The following is a 26,953-nucleotide window of genomic DNA, read 5'->3' as shown; positions in this document are numbered from 1 at the left end:
AGAAATGATAGCAACTCACAAAAAAATAATCAATCAGTCATACATGTCAAAGAAAAGGAATTCAGAGTGGGTAAAAACTAATACTGATCAAAAAATGAAGAAGAAATTTTCTGGACAGCAATACAGTTGTGTAGAAAATAGAGTTTCACAGAAATTGTAAATGAAAACAAAATCCTATTTTTCATCAGAAAATATTTTCATCTAAGCTTTTCATACCAGCTCTAGTTAAGATATGAAAAATGATAATAAGTGACACTTAGGTTTGGTCTACACTGGGGGCAGGGCGGGAGATATCGATCTAAGGGCATGTCCACACTACCCGCCGGATCGCTGGGTAGCGATCGATCTATCAGGGATCGATATATCGTTGTCTCATCTAGACGTGATAAATCAATACCTGAACGCGCTCCCCGTCGACTCCAGAACTGCACCAGGGCGAGAGGCGGAAGCGGAGACGATGGGGGAGCTGCAGCCATTGATCCCATATGAGGACGGGAGGTAAGTCAAAATAAGATACGCAACTTCAGCTATGAGAATAGCATAGCTGAAATCGACGTATCTTACATCAACCCCCCCTCCCCTAGTGTAAACCAGGCCTAAGTTATGCAACTTCAGCTACATGAATAACATAGCTGAAGTCAACGTACTTAGATCAACTTACCATGGTGTCGTCACCACGGTGAGTCTACTGCTGCCAGGGCCATCTCTAGGCACCAGCAAACCAAGCATGTGCTTGGGGCGGCATATTTTAAGGGGCGGCATTCTGACCATCTTTTTTTTTTTTTTTGCTTCGGGCAGCAAAAGTCTAGAGCCGACCCTGGCAGCCGCAGCGCGTCATGCATGGGGGGGTGCCCTGGGGCCACTGCGGTTCTTGCCATGGAGGAGCAGCGCCTGCACCTTGTGGCTGGGCAGGCTCCGAGTGGGGGACACTCAGGCTGGGGACTGCCCCGCGGAGCACATGGAGCCACCTGCAGGTGCCGCCCCCCAACCCCGCAGTCCGGGCTGGGTGAAGCAGCCCGAGCTGCCCAGGGACTGCAGCAGGGTGGCCAGAAGCAGTAGCGGGGCCATAGAGGGCAGGATGCTGCCATGGGGTGCCCACATCCCACTCTCTGGGGCTCTGTTCCCTCTGAGGTTACCCTGCTCCGGCTCCTCAGCCCCCGGCTGGGGTCATCCCCCAGCTCCGTCCTCCCGGGTCCCAGCCGGTCCTGGAGGCGGGAGCCCCGACTGGAGGGACCCTGGGCTGAGGTGCAGCCCGGGAGCACTGCTGCTTCCCCCGACCCTTCCAGCGCCGGACTGGCCGGAGGCGAGGGGGGAGTAGGTGGAGTCAGCACTGTGGGGGGGAGCCCAGGGCTGGGGCGGCAGGGACTGCGGGTGGGGGAGGGCACTGGTGAGAGCCTGGGGTTGGGGGAAGCCAAAATTATTTTTGCTTGGGGCGGTAAAAAGCCTAGAGCCGGCCCTGACTGCTGCCGCTCCCCCTCGACTCTGCCTGTGCCTCTTGTGGCAGTGGAGTACAGGGCTCAACGGGAAAGCACTCAGGGATTGTTTTATCATGTCTACACTAGACACGATAAATCGATCCCTGCTGGGTCTATCACTGCCCGCCGATCCAGTGGGTAGCGTAGACATACCCTGAGTCAATGATTTCTTTACAGGAGATTTTGTTTCTACCTAGAAAAGGCTAAAACAGCAATCACTTCTCTGTTTTATCTACTTCCCCTCCCTCAAACTTGTGGAATATGAATGAAATGGGACCTGGATGGACAAAAAGAAAGATAAGAAAATGGGCTCTCCCTAGTCACGGAACACTCCTGTTCCAGATTTAGATGTGAAGCTAACAGCTAACATTTTCACAAATACTAAACTGCATCTCAACACAGTGAAGCTTGCAGAAACTTCCAAGGCCAAGTTGGACAGTTACAACGAACGCAATGCAGAAACTGAACAAAAAGATTCCAAATCAGGTGATTCTCATCCTCCGTTTCACAATGCCAAGTTTGAAAAGGATTACAGAATGGACACAGTTAGAACACTCAGTCCCCATTCTGTTTCTTTATACTTTCATCTACCAGCATTTTCATGCACATTACACATATCAGTTTTCTCAGAACCATGTTGCTTTCCTCCTTATTTAGTCTCCATTTCTTTTGGATCTAATTAAAAAAAATTCAAGAGCAATGATTCAGTATTTGCCACCATTTCCTTCAAGTTTCATTGGGACATTACATATTGTTTTGTAACTGGGTGCCAGGCTGGGAGAATCAGACTTTTGGCAAGCCTGAGAATTCAAAAGGCAATAAAACTTTGCATTTAGATATTGAAGGAGCTGATCGACTCATTTTTACTTTAAAGTCTTCTTTAATTAAAATCCAAGAAGTGTAAAAGGAATTAAGTTCACACTGTAGCAAAGAAGCTTTCCTCATTCCTTACAGAGATGTTACAACTAGCAAAGCTTAAACCCTGTATTGTTCTAGAAATCACAGGTACGCAGGCTCTTCTGTTCAGCCTATTATTTCTGGAGTGCTAGAAGGATCTTAATATTCTCACTTGTAAAGCCAGTGTAAGTACTGACTGAAGTGTAAATGTCCAAATGTTGAGCATGTTTCCCTCTTTCCCTCACCCCCAGTGAATACGAAATAAGAAAGACTTGAAAGTAACATCATGAGCCCAAGATTTATCCCTTCTTTTTTGATGGCATGCATAAAATTAGTTTTCAGTATTGGCATTAAAGTGATGGAAATAGTTGGATCTACAAGCTTAAAGACGCAAGAGAGTACCCTTCACAGACAGGTTTAAAAGGTGAGAGCCCATGAATAGTTTAAAAAAATAATTTATTTTTACATTTTAAATTTCCTCTCATAAGCAGATCTTGAGGAAACACAGTAAACATAGCAATTCAATCAACTTCCTTTGAACTGTATTGTAGATCTCTCACTATTCTAATTCTTTAACACTAATGGGGCAGTCGAATATGGCAGGTCTTTTGCTATATAATTGGTATATCATCGAAAACAGAAGCTGAATGGAGTTAAAAACAACTCAAAAACACTGTTAGTAACTGCATAACAAAAACTCTTTTAAACTCAATGCAAAGGTGGATCCATTACAGGTTTTATGCCTCATGTCTTGGAAAATTCTAATGAGCCCCATAGTTCATGCTGTCTGTAACTTCGAAGATCTAAATCATTTTAAGGCAGTTAGTTCTGTAGTTAGTTCTAACTGGATACCTGTCAATGTTCCAAGTTATTATTAACAGAAGCACTATCTTGTCTCCACTGTTCACTGTAAGAAGACGCTAGTAGGAGACATAGAGCTAACTTTCATAGCAAACTGGAAGAGTTAAACGTTAAAAGGTAACATTTAAATGAGCAGTGTGTCATTTTACATGTTTGCTTGAAATGAAGGGCTATATAATCAACAAAATGAAAAAAAAGACAATATACCTTTAAAAAAATCTAAGCTCCACAAGGATAACACACCACTTTGTTACCAAGAAACAATAGACACACCTGATGCTGAAGTTAACTAACAAATTCTATTCCCTGGGAAAAAAGTTTCTAGATCACTAGCCTTAAGCATTTTCTAGTTCTGACCAGAGAGTTGAGGGTAAGATTGACGGCAGTTTGCCATTAAATTGTAGTCTAACCATTGTTACTGATTATTATTTGAAGTGCACTAGTGTCATGGACCAGGGATCCACTGTGATAGGCACATACAAATAACAAAAAGCAAGTTCCTGACCCAAAGAGCTTACAATCAAACCAAGGAGCTGAATATAAAGTCCTTTGAAATTAATGGAAAAAGAGTCCTTCCATCTTAAATGGGCTTTTGATCAGACTCTAATGGCATATGAGACCACAGAAGTCTTGTTAATTGGGTCTAGGCACTTGCTAAGTGGGGTTCTCAGTTTAAGCAAATTCCATCTGATAATACTCTTTTGAGACCACCATTGAAAATGAAGAGTTGGAGTGTTACATTGTCATCCAGTTTATCCATTGATTTGTTTTGGTATGATCTAGCTACTGAACGTAAATATTGCTGGATCTAGACCCTTACTTACCAAGGAAGATTTGAAACTGTTGGTCCAAGTCCCTGTTGTCTAAAGTTCAATTACAGTAACTTGTCCCACGTGGGTGTTCTTTATTATGTCCCATTCGGAATACAGTTCAGGATGTGGCTGCCAGCACCCCTGCTGATTGCTTGAACACATCCAGCCTATTTTACACAATTTACACTTGCTCCCTGTAAAATTTGTTATCGATGCCAAAGTTTTGCAGCTTATTTTGCAGGCACTCAACAGTTGTGGCCCAACGTATCTGAAAGATCCTCCTTGGTATCCATATGTTCTCAATTGTTAGTGAGGTCACAACTGACAGCTTGCTCAGTCTGCCAGAGATACAGCCATAAATCTTTGGAATCACGGCTTTTACCAAGTATTCCTGCACAAACTGCTCCATCTGGCATTTAAACTAAAGACATTTGTATCTTCTGCTGCTTTTGACTGTTCCTGGAAATATACTTGGATAACATGTGATTACTATTATTACAAAATACCTTAGATACCATGGGTGAAGAGTACCACATAAATGCATCATAATCAATCAAACGAAAGAAGTCCTATTCAATTACATCATATGACAACAGGCAATTAAATATTGACAAAATTTTTAAGTGCTTGTTATGAATGTTAGACGTCTAAATACTAAGATGGGTGAACTTGAGTCCCTCATATTAAATAAGGATATTGATATAATAGGTATCACAGAAACTTGATGGAATGATGATAATCAATGGGACATGGTAATACCAGGGTACAAAATATATAGGCATGACAGAGTAAGTCATGCTGGTGAGCGTGTGGCACTGTATGTGAAAGGAAGTATAGAGTCAAATATAGTAAAAATCTTTAACGAATGAAACTGTACCAGAGAATCTCCAAGGATAGAAATTCCAGGCTTGAATGAGAAGATTACAGCAATAGGAGTATACTACTGACCTCCTGATCAGGATGGTACGGGTGACTGTAAAATGCTCAGGGAGATTATACAGGCTCCAAAACCAGAAAATTCAATAGCAGCAGGGAATTTCAACTGTCCCCATATTCAGGGACGGCTCCAGGCACCAGCACGCCAAGTGCGTGCTTGAGGCGGCAAGCCATGGGGGGCGCTCTGCCAGTCACCACGAGGGCAGCAGGCAGGCTGCCTTCAGCAGCATGCCTGTGGAGGGTCCGCAGGTCCCGCGGCTTCGGCGGACCTCCCTGTGCTTGAGGGAGGTCCGTCGAAGCCGCGGGACCAGCAGACCCTCCTCAGGCAAGCCGCCGAAGGCAGCATGCCTGTCGTGCTTGGGATAGCAAAATGCCTAGAGCCGCCCCTGCCCATACTGACTGGGTACATGTCACCGCAGGACATGATGCAGAGATAAAATTTCTAGGTCCCACTAATGCCTGCTTCTTGGAGCAGCTACTTGTGGAACTCACAAAGGCAGAGACAATTCTTGATTCAGTCCTAAGTGGCATACAGGATGTGGTTTAAGAGGTGAGTATAGCTGAACCACTCAGTAATAGCAACCATAATGTAATTACATTTAACATCCTTATGGGGCAAAATACCAAAGAAACCCACCACAGTAGCATTTAACTTCAAAAAGGGGAACTACACAAAAATGAGGAGGCTAGTTAAACCAGAAATTAAAAGGAACAGTCACGTGAGTGAAATGCCCTCAAGCTGCATGGAAACTTAAAAAACATCATAATAGAGGCCCGAACTATATGTATACCCCAAAATTAAAAAAAAAAAAAACACAGAAAGAGGACCAAAAAAATGCCACCATGGCTAAGCAACAGAGTACAAGAAGCTATTAGTGATAAAAAGGCATCCTTTAAAAATATGAAGTCAAATACTAGCGAGGAAAATAGAAAGGAGCATAAACTCTGGCAAGTCAAGTGTAAAAGTATAATTAGGCAGGCCAAAAAAGAATGTGAAGAGCAACTAGCAAAAGATAAAAAAAAATGCTGTTAGTTTTTGTAAGTATGTCAGAAGCTGAAACAATCAGTGGGGCCACTGGACGATCGAGGTGCTAAAGGAGCACTCAAGGAAGACAAGGCTGTTGTGGAAAAGCTAAATGAATTGTTTGTATTGGTCTTTACTGCAGAGGACGTGAGGGAGATTCCCACACCTGACCCATTCTTTTTACATGAAAAATATGAGTTGTCAATAGAGGAGGTTTTGGAATAAATTGGTAAATTAAATAGTAATAAGTTACCAGGGCCAGATGGTTTTCACACAAGAGTTCTGAAGGAATTCAAATGTGAAATACACCTCTACCTTGATATAACGCTGTCCTCAGGAGCCAAAAAATCTTACCGCGTTGTAGGTGAAACTGCGTTATATCGAACTTGCTTTGATCCACTGGAGTGTGCAGCCCCTTCCCTGCGGAGCGCTGCTTTACCGCATTATAGCCGAATTCGTGTTATATCGGGTTGCGTTATATTGAGGTAGAGGTGTAGTAGAATTACTAACTATGGTATGTAACCTATCAATTAAGTCAGCAGTTGTACCAGATAACTGGAGAGTAGGTAGTGTAACACTGATTTTTTAAAAAGGCTCCAGATTAGGGATCTGGAACAGCTTCCATATGAAGAGAGATTTCTAAAACCTGGACTGTTCAGGTTAGAAAAGAGATGACTATGGAGGATAGGCAGAGGTCTATACAATCATGAATGGCGTGGAGAAAGTAAGTGTTATTTACCCCTTCACATAACACAAGAACCAGGGGTCACCCAATGAAATTAATAGTCAGCAGGTTAAGACAAATATAAGGAAGTACTTCTTCACACAACACACAGTCAATCTGTGGCACTCGTTGCCAGGGGATGCTGTGAAAGCCAAAAGTATAACTGGATTCAAAAAAAGAATTAGATAAGTTCATGGCGGATAGGTCCATCAATGGCTACTAGCCAAAATGGTCAGGAATGCAACCTCATGTTCTGGGTGGTGTTCCTACACCTCTGACTGCCAGAAGCTGGGACTGGACGACAGGGGATGGATCACTTGATTATTGCCTTGTTCTGTTCATTCTCTCAGAAGAGCTGGCACTGGCCACTGCCAGAAGACAGGGTACTGGGCAAGATGGACCACTGCTCTGAGTCAGCATGACCATTCTTTGGTATTTCTGAATCATCTTCTCCTTGTTCCCTCTTAAATGGTACAACTAGAATTCTATATTAGTAATAAGTAACAACTTAAAGTATTACTTTACGCCTGAGTGTAATATAAATATACCCAATAAACAAGTCCATTAATTATAATTTAAAAAACAGTAAAGTTTTCCTGTCAGCATCTCCCCACAAAACACTTATTTTATTCTGTAAAAGTTATTAAGCCAAATTAACTTTAAGTTGATCATAAACAATTATGGGGCTTGAATTCCTAAATATTTTAAGCTTGGCACAACTGAGCTGATTAGATTTTTGCAGGCTTTGGATTTCCTACAGTGTGAAGACTGTAAGAATAATTTTTTTTACCCAGAAGAACAATTCAGGTCGTCAGCTACTTACTACATGCTAAAATAAGAAGAGCCATTCCCTGGAAAAATAAGGACATTAAAAACATAAAAATAAAAATGCCAGGGTTTGTAAGAATAATGTCTAGTACAGTTCCCAGTGGACTAATGGAAGCTCATTTAGTAGCACTTCAAAAGTGCACTGTGACATTAGGAAGTACCATCATATCTTAATAAACCAAGTAGCAAAGCTTCTCTCGGTGGAATAGTTGTAAACTTGATTCTTAAATCTTACTGTGGTACAAGTTTTCAGTAAAGGCTCATGGCCATTCATCTTATGTAAACGGCCCAGAAACTTTGCCACTCATAACTCAATGTCTATAAAAAACAAAAAAATAAAATTACTGAACTTATCCCAAAGATAAGAAGAGACAAGGTTTGCTTCTGTGCACACAAACTCACTCCACTGATCTTGCTTAAGGATTATTTCCAAGGTAACTGTCTCAGATTTCATTAAGCACATTTTCTACATATGCTAATTTTATGCTGCAGGTGACCAAGACTTCTATAGCAATTAAGTAATCAGACCAGACTAAAATAATTAAGAAACTAATAATACTGTTAAGGATGAGTAAATACACATCATGATATGCTCTGCCATCACCTACCCAGTCTCTCTGCCTCTCTCAGGTCTCTCCTGAGTCTAGCTCTCCTTTTCAGGACAAGTTCTTCACTCAAGGTGCCAAATCCCTCCTGCGTTCCTCTTCAATAAAACTTCCCAGTGTTTGGGAGGGATTGCAGAAATGTGTTTTAAGCATCTGGTGGTTGTGATAGAAAGTTCATTGCATATACTTGCTGTATCTAACGTTGTTCTGTGAACCAGTGAGGGCCCATATATGGCCAAATCTTTGTGTGGCAGAAAAAGTCTACTTACAGATCAAGATGCATCGAAGAGGTAGTGTTTAGATCCAGATACGTACCCAGACATGGTACCATATGAGGCTAGGGTTTGGTGTAATGGTTTGAGGTTGGACAGTGCCGAAATCTTACAATATTTTAGCCCCAAATGGTGGAATCTTGGGAGATTCCCTGTCTCTCTAAACTGGATCCAGGAATAGACTCCTTCTGGATCTGGATCTGACCCTGAACCAAAAACCATTGGAACAGGTTCAGATGCAGGAGTTTAAATCTAAAAGCCACTCCCCACAAAGGTCATGGTGAGTTCAGCTTTGAGTTTCAAGCTTACGTCTCTACTTACAGCCTTAGGCCTTGATCCCACTGTCCTTCTTCAGACAAAACTCACATTGATTTTTAAATCAAATGGAAGTCGTGTCTGAATAAAGACTGCAGGAGCAGACCCTTAACTGCTTGCATATAAACTATCTTGCAATTCGTGCCTTGGGGTTATCTGAGTTAAAGGTGTGACAAAGTTCCTCCTCTACCTTGGTGGATCCGCTCACCTCAGTGAACTTCCCCTCTGGTGGAACCCACAGTCTGGGTCAACTCCTCCTGCATCTGATCAAGAATTGTGAGGTTTGGGGGGAACCCGGGCCCGCCTTCTACTCTGGGTTCCAGCCCAGGGCCCTGTGGATTGCAGCTGTCTATAGTGCCTCCTGTAACAGCTGCATGACAGCTACAACTCCCTGGGCTACTTCCCCACGGCCATCTCCAAACACCTTCTTTATCCTCACCACAGGACCATCCTCCTCCTGTCTGATAATGCTTGATTGTCTGATAATTCCTCAATCCTCCAGTAGCACACCCTCTCAGTCTCCGCTCCTTGTGCCTCTTGCTCCCAGCTCCTCTCACACACACTCCTTCTCCTCTGGCTCCCCATTGCCTGACTGGAGTGAGCTCCTTTTTAAATCCAGGTCCCCAGATTAGCCTGCCTTGATTGGCTGCAGGTGTTCCAATCAAAGTAGCTATCTCCACTGCCTTCTAGAAAGTTTTTAATTGGCCCCAGGTGCCTTGATTAACCTGGAGCAACTGCCATTTGGTTACCAGGGTCCTAGGGATTTGTTTAGCCTGGGGTTAACATACCTGTTCCTCAGTACTTTACTGTAGCCATATGGCCTTGCCCCATCACAAGGTTAATATTCACTAGCTAGGATAATCTTCAGGAAGAGGCTTCTAACCATCAGTTTCGGAAAAGAGCATATTACTTAAAACTAATATTTTACCAAGCATAACTATGGCAAAGTAGCCAAATTCTGCTCTCAGTAACTTTGGTGTAAATTCAAAATGTCTCCATAGACCTGAAGGGAATTACTCTAGATTTACATCATCATAACTGACAACTCATTTTGAACCAGTTTCTAACTTCACCTATGGCAACAAAACTTGGCACAAACAGATGAACACTTTAGGATGGGAGTCACGTGCTAACTCTAACTGGAAGTCATCGGATAGAGGTATCTAACTGGTTTAGAACCCACTGAAAATCACCACATGCATGTACTTATTAAGAGATAAACACATGAGATTCCTTATTCCCATATTTTATACAGAGGATCATAACGAAACATGAAGATTAGCACTTATCCATTCCTGACCCACTGTCAAATCCCATTACCATTTGAATATATCAAAATTTATTCAACCATAATTCAGGAATTAGAAACTTAGCCTCAAAATACTTAAGAACACATTTTCCCCCAAAGAATTAATGTGGTGCATCAACAACAAAGTTCCTTGGCCTCGTGTCATATATAAGCACCCTACCATGCTTCCCAACAGCAAGAATACCCTTTGAATGCAGGTTATTGCAAATCACCTGGTATTAACAGCAGATAGAGAGTGCTCAAGAACATACTGGCTGTGCATTGGCTCAATTCTTGCCCGTTGCCATGCCCAAAGTATTCCTGAACTTAGTGTGGCACTACTCTATTGAGCCTGATGGAAAGAGGATAAGGAGAAAGAAAATGTAGGAGAGAGAGAAAAAATTAGAAGAATGAAAAACAAACAACAAGGCAAAGAGAAAGGAATGAAAGGAAGTCAACAAATCTGAACCCCACCCCCCAAGAAATAGGAAAGAGGGACAAGGCTGGAAGAGAGGAAGGGAAAAAACAGATCAACAACTACAGAGAGAGAAATAAAAACAAGAGAGGGGAGAGGTAAAGACAGCTGGGGGTGAAGGAGGGACTTTTATTCCTACTGCCCTTGCAAAAAAGTTTAGCAAGGTTTCCCCATTAGTGGCCCACATAATTTGGCCTAGGAGAATAATGTAGGTCACCATCACGTAATATTAAGTTAGCAATAGAGGGTAGCCCACTAGATCTACTATGCAACAAATCAATCTGTTTACCCTCGTTAACCAAGAAAATGTAGAACAATGATAGAAGGGGTAAGCTACAGCCTGCACCCAGCCATAGTCTCTAGCTATTTCCTTTTCCTCACTGATGTTCAGATGATATTTGCCTCTCAACCTCCGACACCCAGGGAATGATTAAATGTAATAAACAAATGATCATTTCTCACACAGGCAACCCATCATGTCTGCGGTGACGAGTTCAGAGGCACCCGCTACATTTCACCAGGCAGACAGTTTTTAAAACACGATTCTCACTTTTAAAAACTGACAAATGAGTTCAGTCACATCCATGTTGTCACAGTTATCAGGGACTCTGGAGACAAGGTCAAAGAAATAAACCAATTTATTTTTTTGCTTAATTTGTGTCAATTGATTTCCTATTTTTAATTAATAATTCTAATTATGATGCAGCAAATTTACCCAACAGACACCACTGGTTTAATCAGAGCTTATTGATCGGAAGTGTAGAATGATCCCAATGTTCCTGACAAAATTGATTTCTTGTTGAGAAAGTAAAAAAAGAGACCCACGAGTGGGACTGACTCTGTCAGCTAACCAGTGTGACAAAGTTCCTCCTCTACCTTGGTGGGTCCAGCGCTTATTGGCAGATTTGCTCACCTCAGTGATCTTCCCCACAGCCTGGATCAACTCCTCCTGTGTCTGATCAGGAGTTGGGAGGTTTGGGGGGAACCCGGGCCTGCCCTCTACTCTGGGTTCCAGCCCAGGGCCCTGTGGATTGCAACTGCCTATAGTGTCTCCTGTCACAGCTGCATGACAGCTACAACTCCCTGGGCTACTTCCTCAAGGCCTCCTCCAAAGACCTTCTTTATCCTCACCCCAGGACCTTCCTCCTGGTGTCTGATAATGCCTGTACTCCTTAGTCCTCCAGCAGCACACCCTGTCACCCTCAGCTCCTTGTGCCTCTTGCTCCCAGCTCCTCACACACACTTCCTCTCCTCTGGTTCCCCACCCCCTGACTTGAGTGAGCTCCTTTTTAAACCCAGGTGCCCTGATTAGCCTGCCTTGATTGGCTGCAGGTGTTCTAATCAGCCTGTCTGCCTTAATTGGTTCTAGCAGGTTCCTGATTACTCTAGTGCAGCCCCTGCTCTAGTCACTCAGGGAACAGAAAACTACTCATCCAGTGGCCAGTATATTTGCCCTCTAGCAGACTCCTGTACCCCACTTGCCTGGGTCTGTCACACCAGCCTGATGGTCCCTAAGTTATGAGTCGGTGTTCTTCACCTTACATATAAAAACACAGGCACTAGCTACTGCTTCAGCACTTCAGGAATTGAATCTGGTGCTTTATGGTTCTGATACAACCTAGGGCATTTTCATAATAGTGACAAGCTGGGGAAAGTAAAGCTCGAAGACATTCATAGAATCATAGAAGACTAGAGTTTGAAGAAACCTCAGGAGGTCATCTAGTCCAACCCCCTGCTCAAAGCAGGACCAACCCCAATCATCCCAGCCAAGGTTTTGTCAAGCTGGGCTTTAAAAACCCCTAAGGATGGAGTTTCCACCACCTCCCTAGGTAACACATTCCAGTCCTAGTGAAATAGTTTTTTCTAGTAGCCAACCTAGACCTCTCCCATTGCAACTTGAGACCATTGCTCCTTGTTCTGTCATCTGCCACCACTGAGAACAGCCGAGCTCATCCTCGTTGGAACCCCCCTTCAGGTAGTTGAAGGCTGCTATCAAATCCCCCCTCACTTTTGTCTTCTGAAGACACCATCCACTGAAGAAAAGGAAAAATTTGAGAGAGATCAGGAAAAGCTTCCTGACAGTGACCTCTGCAACCTAGTCTGAATTAAGGCCCTGATTCACCAAAGAGTCCCTGTTCAGGAGAGCACTTAAGCACATGCTTAAAGTTAAGCACACATTTAAGTTGCATTGAAGTAAGTGGGATTTAAGCATATGCGTAAGTGCTTTTCTAAGCCAGGGTCTAGCATCCCCCCACACACACCATTGGTACAACCAACATAGCTCCCCAGTGACAGCAATGCTTGGAGCACTTCCATCAGGGGTATGCATGTCTGCAATCAGATCAGAACTCTGGGCCCATCCCAGCGAGAAGGAGAGCATGCCATGTAAACCACTGCCTGCATGCACTGGGGAGGTGCAGAGACACACTGCACCCCGGAGCAAAGGGAAACATGGGCCAGAACATCCCTGCTATAGCCTTTAACAAGTGTTCCTCCCTCTTCCCCCAGCTCTAAAAGCCAATGAGGAGTGGCAGCTGACCATGCCCATGGCCTTCCCCACACAAGGGAACCGGCACTGTGGTCATCACTAGTCTGGTGTTCAGGGGCGAAGGGCTGGGACTGTGAAAAGTTACTGTGCACAGGGGCAAATGGAAAAGGCTCAATCTGTCCACTCTTCGCACAACACTGCAGGGCTAGTTTCACTCTAGCGATAGGAAACTTGCCCAATTGCTCTATCTTCCACTTTTCACAATTCTCTACATTACAGTCCAAGCAGGCTCAGCATAACACTTGTATGACAGAGCTCAAATTGCTAATATTAAAGAAAATACAATTATTCTTACCGTGGTTAATGCATACTAAACATCCTTTATTTTTGCTTACTCCATCCATGATGTGTCAGTAATAAACATGTGATTTGTATTAAATCAGTTTTTGGCTAAAAATACTTGGAACAGTGAACTGATAGATAATTACAGTAACAGCTATTTATTTCCTGCCAAACCTGTAGTGAGGCATGCCTGCCTGCAGAGTTATGTCTTCTTAAGCATAAAAAGATAAGCAGTGCACAGCATACATTTTGAATAATGAGGAAGATTTCCTATGGCAGGGTATTTGAGAAGGGGGAAACAGAGTGTGATTTGTTACAAACCATATCTATTTATGTAGAATGGGATTTTAATTGGAGCTACTTATCCCACCGATATAAACTAGGCAATGAAAAATGATTGATGCACTCTGGTAATTATTGTTATACCACCTCGCAAACCACAACAAAAAATTCTTTCATGTACATAATGGCTGTTTAAATTTTAATAAGATACTGAAATGTACTTACGATTGCAACACATTAGAGCTACTTTTGGGGTAATTCCTATATTTAAAATTAAATATATATTTAATTGAAAAAAAGCAGAATATACATGGAATGTTGTATGCTTTTATTTAAGCAATAAATCAATCTACTTTGCAAATACACAAGGAAGAAAAAAAGCATTTACCGGTTACTTTTGCTGTAAGGGAGCATAGGCATGATATAGCATGAAGTCGTCTCCTAAAGTATAAATGGTGGCAATACGTATTGGGCCACAAAAACATAAGATGACTTTGTAGTCACTACTGCTTCTTCTTTATTTCTTTCTAACAGGAAAGGTTAAGAGTGCAAAAACATTTTCTATTCATTATTACAGAGAATGAAATGCAATATAAATTCGTAATAATGGTTATACCTAAGGGGGAAGTATAGCAGTTCTGCTCATTTACATGGAATGGAGGCTGGCTACTAAAGCCATTCTTCACTTCTTCCCCAGCTGCAGAATGACGCCTCACTAGAATGTAAAATTGTGCTTGCTCTCTCTGTCTCGTCCACATTGGACTTTCCAGAAAACTAAACAGCCAAGACACCATTACAAAGTATGAGATCTGAAGGATGAAGAGCAGCCAAAGGCAATGGGCCCATCATAGCCAAGTCTCTTAAACATGGAAGAGAATTCAGAAAATAGTCCAGTCATAGCATCTAGTGATGTATCATTTTTCACATAAGAAATGTCTTGGCTATATACAACTGTCTCAAAAAAAGGTGTCCAAAAGTTGCCTGTAACAGAAAACTGCATCAAATAAAAGACCCAGAGCAATCAAGACTTTCTCGGGTTATAATCTCATTTGCGCATTAATGGTATTTCAGTCAACAGACTGTCATGCCCTAGCTAAGAGTTATATTGTAAACAATCTTTCCACAGTCATACTAAGTTTCATAGCAGATACCCTACAAGGTCAGACTGTGGAACCAATACTCTTTATTAGGGTGATTGATCATATCATAAATTTAGCAAAATCAAATTTTACCTTGATGTCTCCTATACAGTCAAAAAAAGACATAAATCATGTGTACCGCTGATTTGAGCAATCCAATGAGATCAAATTACAAGAAAATCATTGACCTACTATGCATATTCTCATAAGGCACAATACTGCTGTTGTTGAAATGAATTGCAAAGTCCTCATTATCGTCAATTGGACTGTGGGGAGAGTATCCTGGGTTCAAGTTTACAGAAGTCATTCAGACATTTTCTCAGTGGTGATTGGTGGGGGTTAGCACCTCTTGAGTTTGGCTGTGTGGTTTGGACTCAAAACAAAAGGGAAAGGGAAATCTTGCCAAATCTCCCATATTTCACCTGGTTGCATGTCAAAGTGGGAAGAGATTTCTTTCATTTCCACCTGAAACCATACACCGTTCCAGACTTGCTCCCAAGCCAGTCTGGACCCTTTACAAACTAGGCCTGGGCATACCAGCGTACAAGTGGGACTAAAGCAATGCACAAAGGTCTGTGCTAGCTGATAAACCTCTCAGTGAACCTGGATCAACCACTGGACATTGGAAGAAAACCTCAAACCAGCTCATCTGGTTTCAGGTTTTTTTTTAAATTATGAATCACTTGCAGAATGGAATAGTAAGAAGGAATGGTCTTACTGATAAGAGGAACACATTGCATTGCAGGCTCCAGAATGGAACATAACTATGTTGCTTCTGAGTTCCTCTCCATTATAAATACAACATTAAAGAACCATTCATATCATCCTATACATTTTTTTAAAAATCCCAACTATTCATCTTCCTAATTCTACATTAACCTCAGTAATTCTACTTCATTTAGTCATCTGAATTGGAAAAAAATCTCACTCCAAAAGCATAATATATCAACAAATTGTTAAATATGGATCAAGGACATTTTTTCTCAATAATCCCTGATTTGATCAATTCCAGATATGTTTCTCTTGTATTCTGGTAATCACCCGGATACAGATTTAGCAACAAACTCTAATTATATGGATGTTAAGCAATGATTCTGAAAAGCGAGAGTTACGCTATGGAGAGCTTCACAAGTAGAAGCCAGTGTGCTCAATCAATTAAATTATTGTAAGAGAAAAAGAATCCAGTGAAGGAAGGGAATTCATAAATGAGGCTGATCATTAGTACAATTGAACAGTCACCTCGGGTGCAGTCTGTGGCCCCGTTCCAAATGTAGATTGATGGATGGATTTTGTTCGGCTGAGCGCGGCCCATTTTGAACTGCTGATAAATCTCAGAATGTTACAGGCTAAGAGCAAAGGCAACCTCTGTAGCACTGTCCTAGCTACCCAGTCTTGGGGTTCCAAGGAAAGGTACTTCTCCAATGCCTCCAGCTGCAGTTGTGCAGTGTTGGTTGGAACAGTATGTAGCTGCCCACAATAATTGGAAGTGGAATGGGAGAATAGTAAGCCTGGGAAGATTTGTGATTTGTTGCATGACCCAAAGATGTTTAGCATCCTCAGAACTGGTGTCTTTCCACATGACAGATTCATGTCAGTCAGCCACAGAGAAGAGGGATGGCCACTGGGCCAAAGTGGACTCCAAAGGCTAGAAGGAGAAATCCCCACTAGCCTCTTGGCAATGATATGATGAAAAGAGCCAAGAATTTGATGTCCAACCTGATGGGGTACTGCCTCCCTCCCCACTGACTGTTTAGCAGGCTTTCTGCTTCTGATCTACTTAAAAATATTAGGGAAAACATTCTAACTATAAGGATAGTTAAATTCTGAAACCGGCTTCCAAGTGAGGTTGTGGAATCCCCATCGTTTTTAAGAACAGGCTAGGCAAACACCTGCCAGGGATAGTACAGGTGTACTTGGTCCTGCCTCAGTGCCAGGGGACGGATTACATGACCTCTCAAGGTCTCTTCCAGCCCTACACTTCAATGAGGCTATAGGGTACCTGCGTTAAGAGCCTGATCAAAGCCCACTGAAATCAATAGGAGTCTTTTCATTGATTTTAATAGGCTTTGGATCAAGCCCTAAGAGCAGTACTGAGTCCTATCAGATACATGTTGTGTCTATATCTCTGCTGACCTGGGCCATAAAAGAACTGCTGTCCTGGTGGTGAAATGCTCGGTCTCCCATTACCAGTGTCCGCAGCCAGCAAATTATAGATTCATTGAGTTTAAGGTCAGAAGTGACAGTCAGATCATCTAGTCCGGTCTCTTGTATGACACAGGCCATTACATTTCAGCCAGTTACTTCTGTACTCAGCCTAACAGCTTGTGTTTGGTTTCAGCATAACTTCCAGGAAGACATCCAGTCTCGGGGTACATCTACACTACAGGATTATTCCAATTTTACATAAACTGGTTTTGTAAAACAGATTGTATAAAGTTGAGTGCACGCGGCCACACTAAGCACATTAATTCGGTGGTGTGCATCCATGGTCCGAGGCTAGTGTCGATTTCTGGAGTGTTGCACTGTGGGTAGCTATCCTGTAGCTATCCCATAGTTCCCGCAGTCTCCTCCGCCCATTGGAATTCTGGGTTGAGATCCCAATGCATGATGGTGCAAAAATACTGTCGCAGGTGATTCTGGGTAAATGTCGTCACTCATTCCTTCCTCCGTGAAAGCAACGGCAGACAATCATTTCGCACCCTTTTTCCCTGGATTGCCCTGGCAGACGCCATAGCACGGCAGCCATGGAGCCCGTTCAGCTTTTTTTTAAACTGTCACCGTATGTGCACTGGATGCCGCTGACAGAGGCGGTACTGCAGCGCTACACAGCAGCATTCATTTGCCTTTGCAAGATAGCAGAGACGGTTATCAGTTGTTCTGTACCGTCTGCTATGCCATTGTAAATTGGCAATGAGATGATGGTTATCAGTCGTTCTGTACCATCTGCTGCTGTCATGGGTGCTTCTGGCTGAGGTCGGCCGGGGGCGCAAAGACAAAAAAGGGAATGACCCCCGGGTCATTCCCTCCTTTATGGTTTATCTAAAAATAGAGTCAGTCCTGCCTAGAATATGGGGCAAGTGTACTAGAGAACCAGTGCACCAGAGAGCACAGCCATTCTGTGTCAGATCCCGCAGAAATGATGAGCTGCATGTCATTCTAGGGGGTGCTCCTGCAACAACCTCACTTGTTGCTTCCCTGCTCCCCCAACCCTCTTGGGCTACCATTGCAGTGTCCCCCCCATTTGTGTGATGAAGTAATAAAGAATGCAGGAATAAGAAACACTGACTTGTTAGTGAGATAAAATGAGCAGGAGGCAGCCTCCAGCTACTTTAATGTCCAGGCAGGACATTAAACGGTGCAGGGGAGAGGAGCATAGCATCCCGCTGCTATGATAGTCCAGGCAGGACATTAAACTGTGTGGGGGAGAGGAGCCCAGCATCCCGCTGCTATGATAGTCTAGGCAGTACAGAATCTTTTCTTTAGATATGAAAGGAGTGGGCTGATGGAGCTCAGCCCCCAGTTGCTATGATGAAGACAGTTACCAGCCGTTCTGTACCATCTACTGGGAATGACCGGGAGTCATTCCTATTTTTACCCAGGCGCCCTCAGCCGACCTCTCCTGAGGCCAGCCAGGAGCACTCACGGGCTGATGATGACGATGGATAGCAGTCATATTGTACCATCTGCCACCAAGGACGGGAGGGGAGAGGGTGCTGCTGTTCATTGCCCCAGAACCGTGTCTACCAGCAGCATGCAGTACACACAGGGTGACATATAAAAAAAGTCAAGAAACGATTTTTTTCCCCTTTTCTTTCACAGGAGGGCGGGGGGGGGCTAAATTGACGAGCTATACCCTGAACCACTCCAGACAATGTGTTTGACCCTACAGGCATTTGGAGCTCAGCCAATAATGCAAATACTTTTCGGAGACTGCAAGGACTGTGGGATAGCTGGAGTCCTCAGTACCCCCTCCCTCCCTCCATGAGCGTCCATTTGATTCTTTGGCTTTCCGTTACGCTTGTCACGCAGCACTATGCTGAGTCCCTGCTGTGGCCTCTGTCTGGAGATTTTTTCAAATGCTTTGGCATTTCGTCTTCTGGAACGGAGCTCTGATAGAACAGATTTGCCTCCCCATACAGCGATCAGATCCAGTATCTCCTGTATGGTCCACGCTGGAGCTCTTTCTGGATTTGGGACTTCATCGCCACCCGTGCTGATCAGAGCTCCACGCTGGGCAAACAGGAAATGAAATTCAAAAGTTCGTAGGGCTTTTCCTATCTACCTGGTCACTGCATCCAAGTTCCGATTGCTGTCCAGAGCGGTCACAATGGAGGCCAATACCGTCGATTTGCAGCCACACTAACCCTAATCCGATGGGGTAATACCAATTTCAGCGCTACTCCTCTCATCAGGGAGGTGTACAGAAACCTGTTTAAAGATCCCTTTATATCGATATAAAGGGCCTCGCTGTGTGGACGGGTGCAGCGTTAAATCGGTTTAACGCCACTAAAATCAGTATAAACGCGTAGTGTAGACCAGGCCTCAATTTGAAGACTTCAGGAGAAGGAGAATCCACCACTAACCTGTGGAACAAACTACCAAAGGAAAGCACCCTCACTGTTAAAAATATGTGCCTGATTTCTAATTTGAATTTTTCTGGCTTCAGCTTCCAGGCTTTGGGTTCTTGTTACGCATTCCTCTCATAGATTAAAGAGCCCATAAGTTTCAGGTATTCACTCCCCGTAAAGGTACCTATACATTGTAATCAAATCCCCTCTCAATCTTCTTTTTGATAAACTAAAAGGATTGAGCTCTCTAAGTTTCTCTAGCTCTCAAATCATTTTTGCAACTCTTCTCTGCACCCTCACTAAATTTTCAACATCTGTTTGAAAACGTGGACATCAGAGCTGGATGCAATAGTCCAGCATCACTCACACCAGCACCATACACAGAGATAAAACTACCTTCCTGCTCTACCCACTACTCCCCTGTTTATAGAGCCAAAGATTGCATTCGTCCTTTTTGCCACAGCACCACACTGGCAGCTCACACTGTCCGCTATGATTCCAGATCCTTTTCAGAGTTGTGTTTTCCAGGATACAGCCTCCCCACTCTGCAGGCATGGCCTGTATTTCTTGTAGATGTATTAAAACACATTTCGTTTAAATGGGCTCAGCTTATCAAGTGATTCAGCTCACCCTCCATGACTGCCTTGTCATCATTCCTTACCAATCTTTATATCATCTGCACATTTTATCAGCAGTGATTTTATATTTATTTCCAGGTCATTGATGAAAATGTTGAATAGCATTAGATCTAATACCAATCCCCACAGAACCCCACTAGAAACACTTCCGTGCAATGATGATTGCCCAGTTTTTGAATTAGCATCTGTTAAATATATTAAGAATTGGCTTTATACATATTGCACAGTTGCTAATTTTTTTTATTTAGAATGGTGTGCCGTACTAAGTCAAATGCCTTTCAAAAGTAAGTATATTACATCTACGTGGTTACCTTTATTACCTAAACATGTAATCTCCTCGCACAATGAAATCAGGATTGTTTGACAAGACCTATTTTCCATATAACCATGTTGACTGGATTTAATTATTTTCCTGTCCTTTATCAACTGAATCCCACATCAAGCCCCTAAATGATCATTTCTGGAGGAAAATTGCACATGCCCAGGACCATGAAAAACACAAGCAAGAAAAAGCCTTTGTAAATGACTGAGACTGGGACTTTTCAGCTTGGAAAAGAGATGACTAAGGGGGCATATGATTGAGGTCTATAAAATCATGACAGGTGTGGAGAAAGTAAATAAGGAAGTGTTATTTACTCCTTCTCATGTCACAAGAACTAAGTGTCACCTAATGAAATGAATAGGCAGCAGGTTTAAAACAAACAAAAGGAAGTATTTCTTCACACAATGCACAGACAACCTGTGGAACTCTTTGCCAGAGAATGTTGTGAAGGCCAAGACTATAACAGGGTTCAAAAGAGAACTAGATAAAATCATGATGGATAGGTCCATCAATGGCTATTAGCCAGGATGGGCAAGCAGGTGTCCCTAGCCTCTGTTTGCCAGAAGCTGGGAATGGGTGATGGGATGGATCACTTGATGATTCCCTGTTCGGTTCGTTCCCTCTGGGGCACCTGACATTGGCCATTGTCAGAACACAGGATACTGGGCTAGATGGACGTTTGGTCTGACCTAGTATGGCCGTTCTTTGGTTCTTATGAGAGACATGCCCAGGAAGAAGAGAAAGGCAGAGGAGACAGACTGCAGCTATGGGAGCACCCAGAGAAGAGACCTAGGGTGCTGGGCTGAAGCATCAGGTAAGTATGTGGGGGTTGGGAGGAAGAGTATTTGAGTCGTCCTACAAAGTCTCAAGCACAAATCAGACGTTAATAGTGAATTGCTCATGTGAGGCCTTATGACAGGCAGGGATTGATTTTGACCTGCACAATAGCACCAATGCCTATGGCTTTGCAGAACAGAAGCTGGGAATGCCATGCATGGCTTTTTCACCTTTTGGATGGACAGCTAATGAAGAATTTAGGTCTCACTGATGTGTTCCATTATGCATGGCCTTAGAATCCCAGCTCATTTTCATTCTAGGCTCGTTTCACAAAGGAAGATGTGTAATTTAAGATGTAAATTATTTAAATTCATTTTTAATGTTTACTATTCTTGAAATGGCAACTGAAAAGCAATAGAATGTGGAACACAATCGTGCTCTTAAACTGTTCATGTATTTTTTCCTGTATAATTTGTTTCTGGTTTTATTTAGTTTAGAATATTATGGCAGACTTCACATACAAACACTGTGGGCCAAAATTCAGCCCATCTGTTAGCAGAAACAAACTGCATGCTGAAATGTGAAGACTCCTGTCGTGTTTCTCAGCAATAAACTGTCTGAGAGGGAAAGTCACTGGTCAGTCAGTGAAAAGGAATGCTATGTCATTGTGTACGCCCTGGAAAAGCTACGCCCATATGTTTGGGGACGGCGGTTCCAGCTACAAACTGACCATGCTGCGCTAAAGTGGCTTCATATTGCCAAGGGGAACAACAAGAAACTTATTCGTTGGAGTTTAGCTCTCCAAGATTTTGATTTTGAAATTCAGCACATCTCAGCAGCTTCTAACAAAGTAGCGGATGCACTCTCCCGGGAGAGTTTCCCAGAATCCAGTAGTTAAAAAGTGTTCTTAAAATGTAGAAGTCTGTTAGTTATATACTTAGTGGTATATGTAAAGGTGCATGTGTTGTATTAATCTGTTTATTTTAAAGTTCTAGGAGGAAATAGCTGCCAGTGAGCTTCCCCACTGTCTGCAATTTGGGGGGCATGTCATAAACAGATAGCTAAGGGTTAATGTCTCTTTCACCTGGAAAGAAGTAACCTGAAACAAATGACCAGAGGACCAATCAGGAAACAAGACTTTTTCAAATCTGGGTGGAGGGAAGTTTGTGTGCGAGTCCTTTGTTCTTGGTCTTGTGCCTGTCTCTCTCTCGGCTATGAGAGGATTTCTGTTTCCTGCTTTTCTAATCTTCTGTTTCCCAGTTGTAGGTACAAAAAAGATAAGACAGTGATTTACATGTTTTTTTCTTTTGTATTTACATGGTATAGTTGCTGGAATGTTTGGAATTGTATTCTTTTTGAATAAGGCTGTTTATTCATATTTCTTTTAAGCAATTGACCCTGTATTTGTCACCTTAATACAGAGAGACCATTTTTATGTATTTTTCTTTCTTCTTATAAAGCTTTCTTTTTAAGACCTGTTGGAGTTTTTCTTTAGTGGGGAACTCCAGGGAATTGAGTCTGTGCTCACCAGGGAATTGGTGGGAGGAAGAAGTCAGGGGGAAATCTGTGTGTGTTAGATTTACTAGCCTGACTTTGCATACCCTCTGGGTGAAGAGGGAAGTACTTCTGTTTCCAGGACCGGAAATAGAGAGGGTGGAATCCCTCTGTTTAGATTCACGAAGCTTGCTTCTGTGTATCTCTCCAGGAACACCTGGAGGGGGGAAGGGAAAAGGTTTATTTCCCTTTGTTGTGAGACTCAAGGGATTTGGGTCTTGGGGTCCCCAGGGAAGATTTTTGGGGGGACCAGAGTGCCCCAAAACACTCTAATTTTTTGGGTGGGTGGCAGCTTTACCAGGTCCAAGCTGGTAACTAAGCTTGGAGGTTTTCATGCTAACCCCCATATTTTGGACGCTAAGGTCCAAATCTGGGACTAGGTAATGACAAAACTGCATGCTGACATGTGAAGACTACAGTTGCGAATACCTTCTTTTTCCAGAGTTGTATAAAAATATCCTGGGCAACATCCTACGTATATTTTACATACAATACCACGAACGAGACAAGTCTTTAAAATAATACACATACATACACAGTGCATGTAGATATATCACATAAACAAAGCCATTGGTATAGAAAGAGACAGACTGAGCATTACAGTGAGAATCTATTGCCCTAGAGGCTGGAATAGTCATTGACACTGAAATCAGAGACCTGATTTCCAGACTCTGGATAGGCATGCTCTTGCAAATGTAATGCTTTGACTCTGGTAGGCACTGAACCCTGGACCTCTGGATTTATATGGGTGAACCTCTACATCAGCTAAGAGACTCCGCTCACAGGCTCTACAGACAAATGTGTACATGGTTCAGCCATTAGATGGTGATAGAGAGCCCCACTATGTGAGCAAGGGTCTTCTACTTTGGGACTGATTTCATGGGGACACTGCCAGACATATCTCTTTGATTGCGTGCGTTGATTCATAGATTCCGGGACCACTGTGATCATCTAGCCTGACCTCCTCTATAATACAGGCCACAGAACTTCCCCAAAATAATTCCTAGAGGAAATCTTATAGAAAAAAATCCAGTCTTGATTTATAGATTGCCCTTGATGGAGAATCCACCAGAACCCTTGGTAAATTTTTCCAGTGGTTAGTTACACTCATTGTTAAAAATGTATGCCTTATTTCCCGTCTGAATTTGTCTAGCTTGTGTGAGATCCAGAATTAATTCTGGGGTTTCTGGTTGTTATGCGACCCCTATGCACGTATAACCCATGTCTGACCGCACCGAGGGCAAAAACTAGTCCACAGCCTATAAATATCTCACCTAACTTTTTATTATGTAAATTCCAACTACATCACAACTTTGTTTCTGAACGTGTCCAGATTTCATAAGGGAAATGTCAGTATTCCAAAGACAGTTTCATTACACTAGCAACAGTGTCATCGAGGGAGATTCTGCTCTCGATTAGCCAAGCATAACTGAGAGCAGAATCAGGCCATGGCCTGCCTTTTTTTGCTGTGTAAGATTGCTGGCGTTGATCCCAGATCAGAGCAAAAAACAAGTGCCTGACTTTAATCAGTCAGTGTTACTTGGCAATGCAAGAAGTCTTTATACATACATATATATATTTGTCCTAGCAATGAAAGAGTATTGGACTTTATTTCCAGGAGATAAGGGAATATCTTTTCACTCATGCATAGCTAATGAGGGAATCACTATTTTCTGCAAGCACAGTAAATACCAAATCCTTGGTCTGGTTATTATTGCCAACTCCATTTTTACAACTTCCCATTTTAAAAAATGTTTCTTAATTGATTTTGTAAATCTATTTTCCACTGGCACTTAAATGCCCATGCAGTGAGAATACACATACATGCATGAAAAAAAATAAACCAAGGTTACAATAGTAGAAAATACAGGTTCGTTGTAAATACCATTTTAACAAAGTTTAGTCAAAAGAACGTCCCATGCTTTCATAAGAACACTGTCATAGCGAAACAAGATCAGATTAATTACTGGTGTAAGTGGGTGCAGTTCTGCTGTTGTCATTCCACTTATACCAGCAGTGCAGCAGATTTGGTCCTCGGAGTGTTAGTTACACACATGATGGTTCCATTACCACTGAGCCTCAGTACCGGTGTCTGCGAGCCAACCACACATAAGGGGAAACAGAGTAAAAAACAGTAACCACCAGATTCACCAGTACACATCAGCTTCTCTACATTGCCTTGGTGATGCAAAGCAGCTGTGAACCCTGCTTAGCTGGCCGGATTTGTTTTGGCACAGCAGCGCAAAGCAATTGGAATGAGCCTGTGAATCTATCCCTAGTTTTGGGATTGTTAGTCAGTCCTTGAAAATAATAGTGCAATCTTTGTAACAATATCTTCCACTCACACAGTGCCTTTCATGAAAAAGGCTTCCAAGGCATTAGATAAACTAAGACACAGACAACACAAAGATCTTTTTAACCTGGGGTAAGACACAGCAACTGTTGGGTGACGAGAAACACTGCAGAACAGAATACAGCAGCAGGCAAAAACTGCTCTGTGCATTGGAAACTAAATGAGAGCCGGTTTCACTAGGTTTCTGAGTAAAGAATCAGTAAAAACTGAGCGAGGACCTCAAGGTTTGTCCCACATAATTACCCCAAGTTGAAATTTGGCCAGGATATGCAGTTAACAGCTCTAGTCTAATGAAAAGTGTCATGGGATCTTTAATGACCTCAAGGGATGGGGACATCAATTTTATCTCTCAGCAACACCACGCTGGGAAAGAATGCCAGGCACTAAATCATTAACCCCATTTCATGCAGCATCTAGCTGGCTCTTTGGAGGCTCCTCAAACAACCCTGCCTGAGCTTGCTCAGCTTGTGATGTCTGACAGGATCGCAGCTCAAGATATGAAGGGAAAAAATACAGACCATAAATCACATCCATCAATTGCCTAAAACACAGGAGTGTAAAAGTTAAAAACAACAAAGGACCAAATCCTGAAAGGCGCTGAGCACCAGCTGAAGGTAGACAACACCCCTCGGCTTGGACCACAATTGCAGGTGCTCAGCATCTGTCACGATTGGGCTCCAGAGGAATGTGGTCAGTCAGGGCACATGTAGGAGAAAAACCATGCACAGAGAAAAATTTGGACGAAAACACCCTAATTCCCCAGCACACACCCGACCACCCCCAAAATTAAACACTTGATATTTTGAAACCACTCACTGTTGTAGCTGCGGTTTCCACTAGGCTCTGCCGGTGTGATGCTGTGCTCAACCAGACCTCCAGAGGTGGCCATTCCTGACAGTTAATGGGAAAAGAAAGGGCAGCAGGGGGGAAGAGTGGACATGGGAGAGCAAAAGATGGTAAAAGAAGGGAAAGGTGCATCTGTCACTGAACTCTATCACCTTCATTTTTCACATACACTGGGGATACTTGGGGCAGACCCAAAGCCCACTCATGTCAATGGGAAAACTGCTATTGGCTTTAAACAGGCTTCATTTCAGGTCCTGCGAGAGTAAAGCAGGATAATAATAGCTAAGCAGCCTTTTCATGCAAATACAGGCTGTCTAAGGGCTTTGGTGAAATCAGCCCAAGGAGGAGTTTCTTTGTGTTCCATGTTTGCATTGTGGTTATACAGAAAGATCGTTTGAAAAAAAAATTCCCAGTGGAAATTTCAATTTAAAATGATGGGGGAAAAAAATCATCAAAAATTTCCATGGAAAATTTCAACCTTATGTCCAAAAAAAAAAAAAAAGATTTTTTTTTTGTTTTTGATCTAAAAGTTTTTGATTTTTGATAAAAAGCCAAAAATTTCTGAAGCAAGAAGAAACTTTCCACAAATTTTTTCATGTAACTGAAAATTCACTTTCCCACTGAAAAACAGTTGTGATGGAATTTTTTTTAAAGAGCCCTAGTAATATGTTTCATGGTCCATATAAGTGTGGACCATGAAAAGGGTCAGATTCTGCACTAATTTTATACTATACAACCTGACTGAGCTGTATGACAAGATGTAAAGGCCAGCATGAAATTTCATCAAGGTGGTCTTTGTTTACAATCCATACCAGTCTTTAGTGTGAACATGATGCAATATGAATATTAATGAGACTGTATATCATATCAATCATGTGGAAAGAGACTGTAAACAGAAAAACAAAATGGAGCGTTTAATTAACTTGCAGGCTTAAAAATGACCACAGAGGCTAGAGGTTTTTTGTTTTGTTTTGGAAAAATCCAGTCCTCTGTGCTGTAGAGCTTCTAAAAACCACAGGGGTGATGAATTTAAGGATGTATCTGAGATGCAATTCACTCCAGTGCGGAGCCAGCACAAAACCAAGATAGCACATAACTTCTACTTAAGTCCAACATCGAGCACTTAAATGGC

At 42.6% G+C, this 26,953-nt stretch overlaps 1 protein-coding gene across 11 annotated transcripts in view; it reads right to left on the bottom strand.

Annotated features, from left to right (window-relative positions):
* The window catches only part of MEGF11 (multiple EGF like domains 11), a 377,287-nt gene that overhangs the window by 147,021 nt on the left and 203,313 nt on the right, over positions 1 to 26,953 (bottom strand). For 8 of the 11 annotated variants that reach the window (XR_004002431.1, XR_004002432.1, XR_004002433.1 and 5 more), the window contains exon 7: positions 25,792 to 25,866. The exons of the other annotated variants lie outside the window; for them this stretch is intronic. Coding sequence is in view for 5 of the 8 variants with exons in the window: in XM_030578784.1 (XP_030434644.1) it covers positions 25,792 to 25,866 (75 nt within the window). In the remaining 3 variants the exon portion in view is untranslated. The remainder of the gene's footprint in view (positions 1 to 25,791; positions 25,867 to 26,953) is intronic. 11 annotated transcript variants of the gene reach the window in all.

The sequence above is a fragment of the Gopherus evgoodei genome, chromosome 10 (genome assembly GCF_007399415.2).
Source record: "Gopherus evgoodei ecotype Sinaloan lineage chromosome 10, rGopEvg1_v1.p, whole genome shotgun sequence".
In the NCBI taxonomy this organism is placed as follows: domain Eukaryota; kingdom Metazoa; phylum Chordata; order Testudines; family Testudinidae; genus Gopherus; species Gopherus evgoodei.
This window is presented reverse-complemented; position numbering and strand designations above follow the sequence as displayed.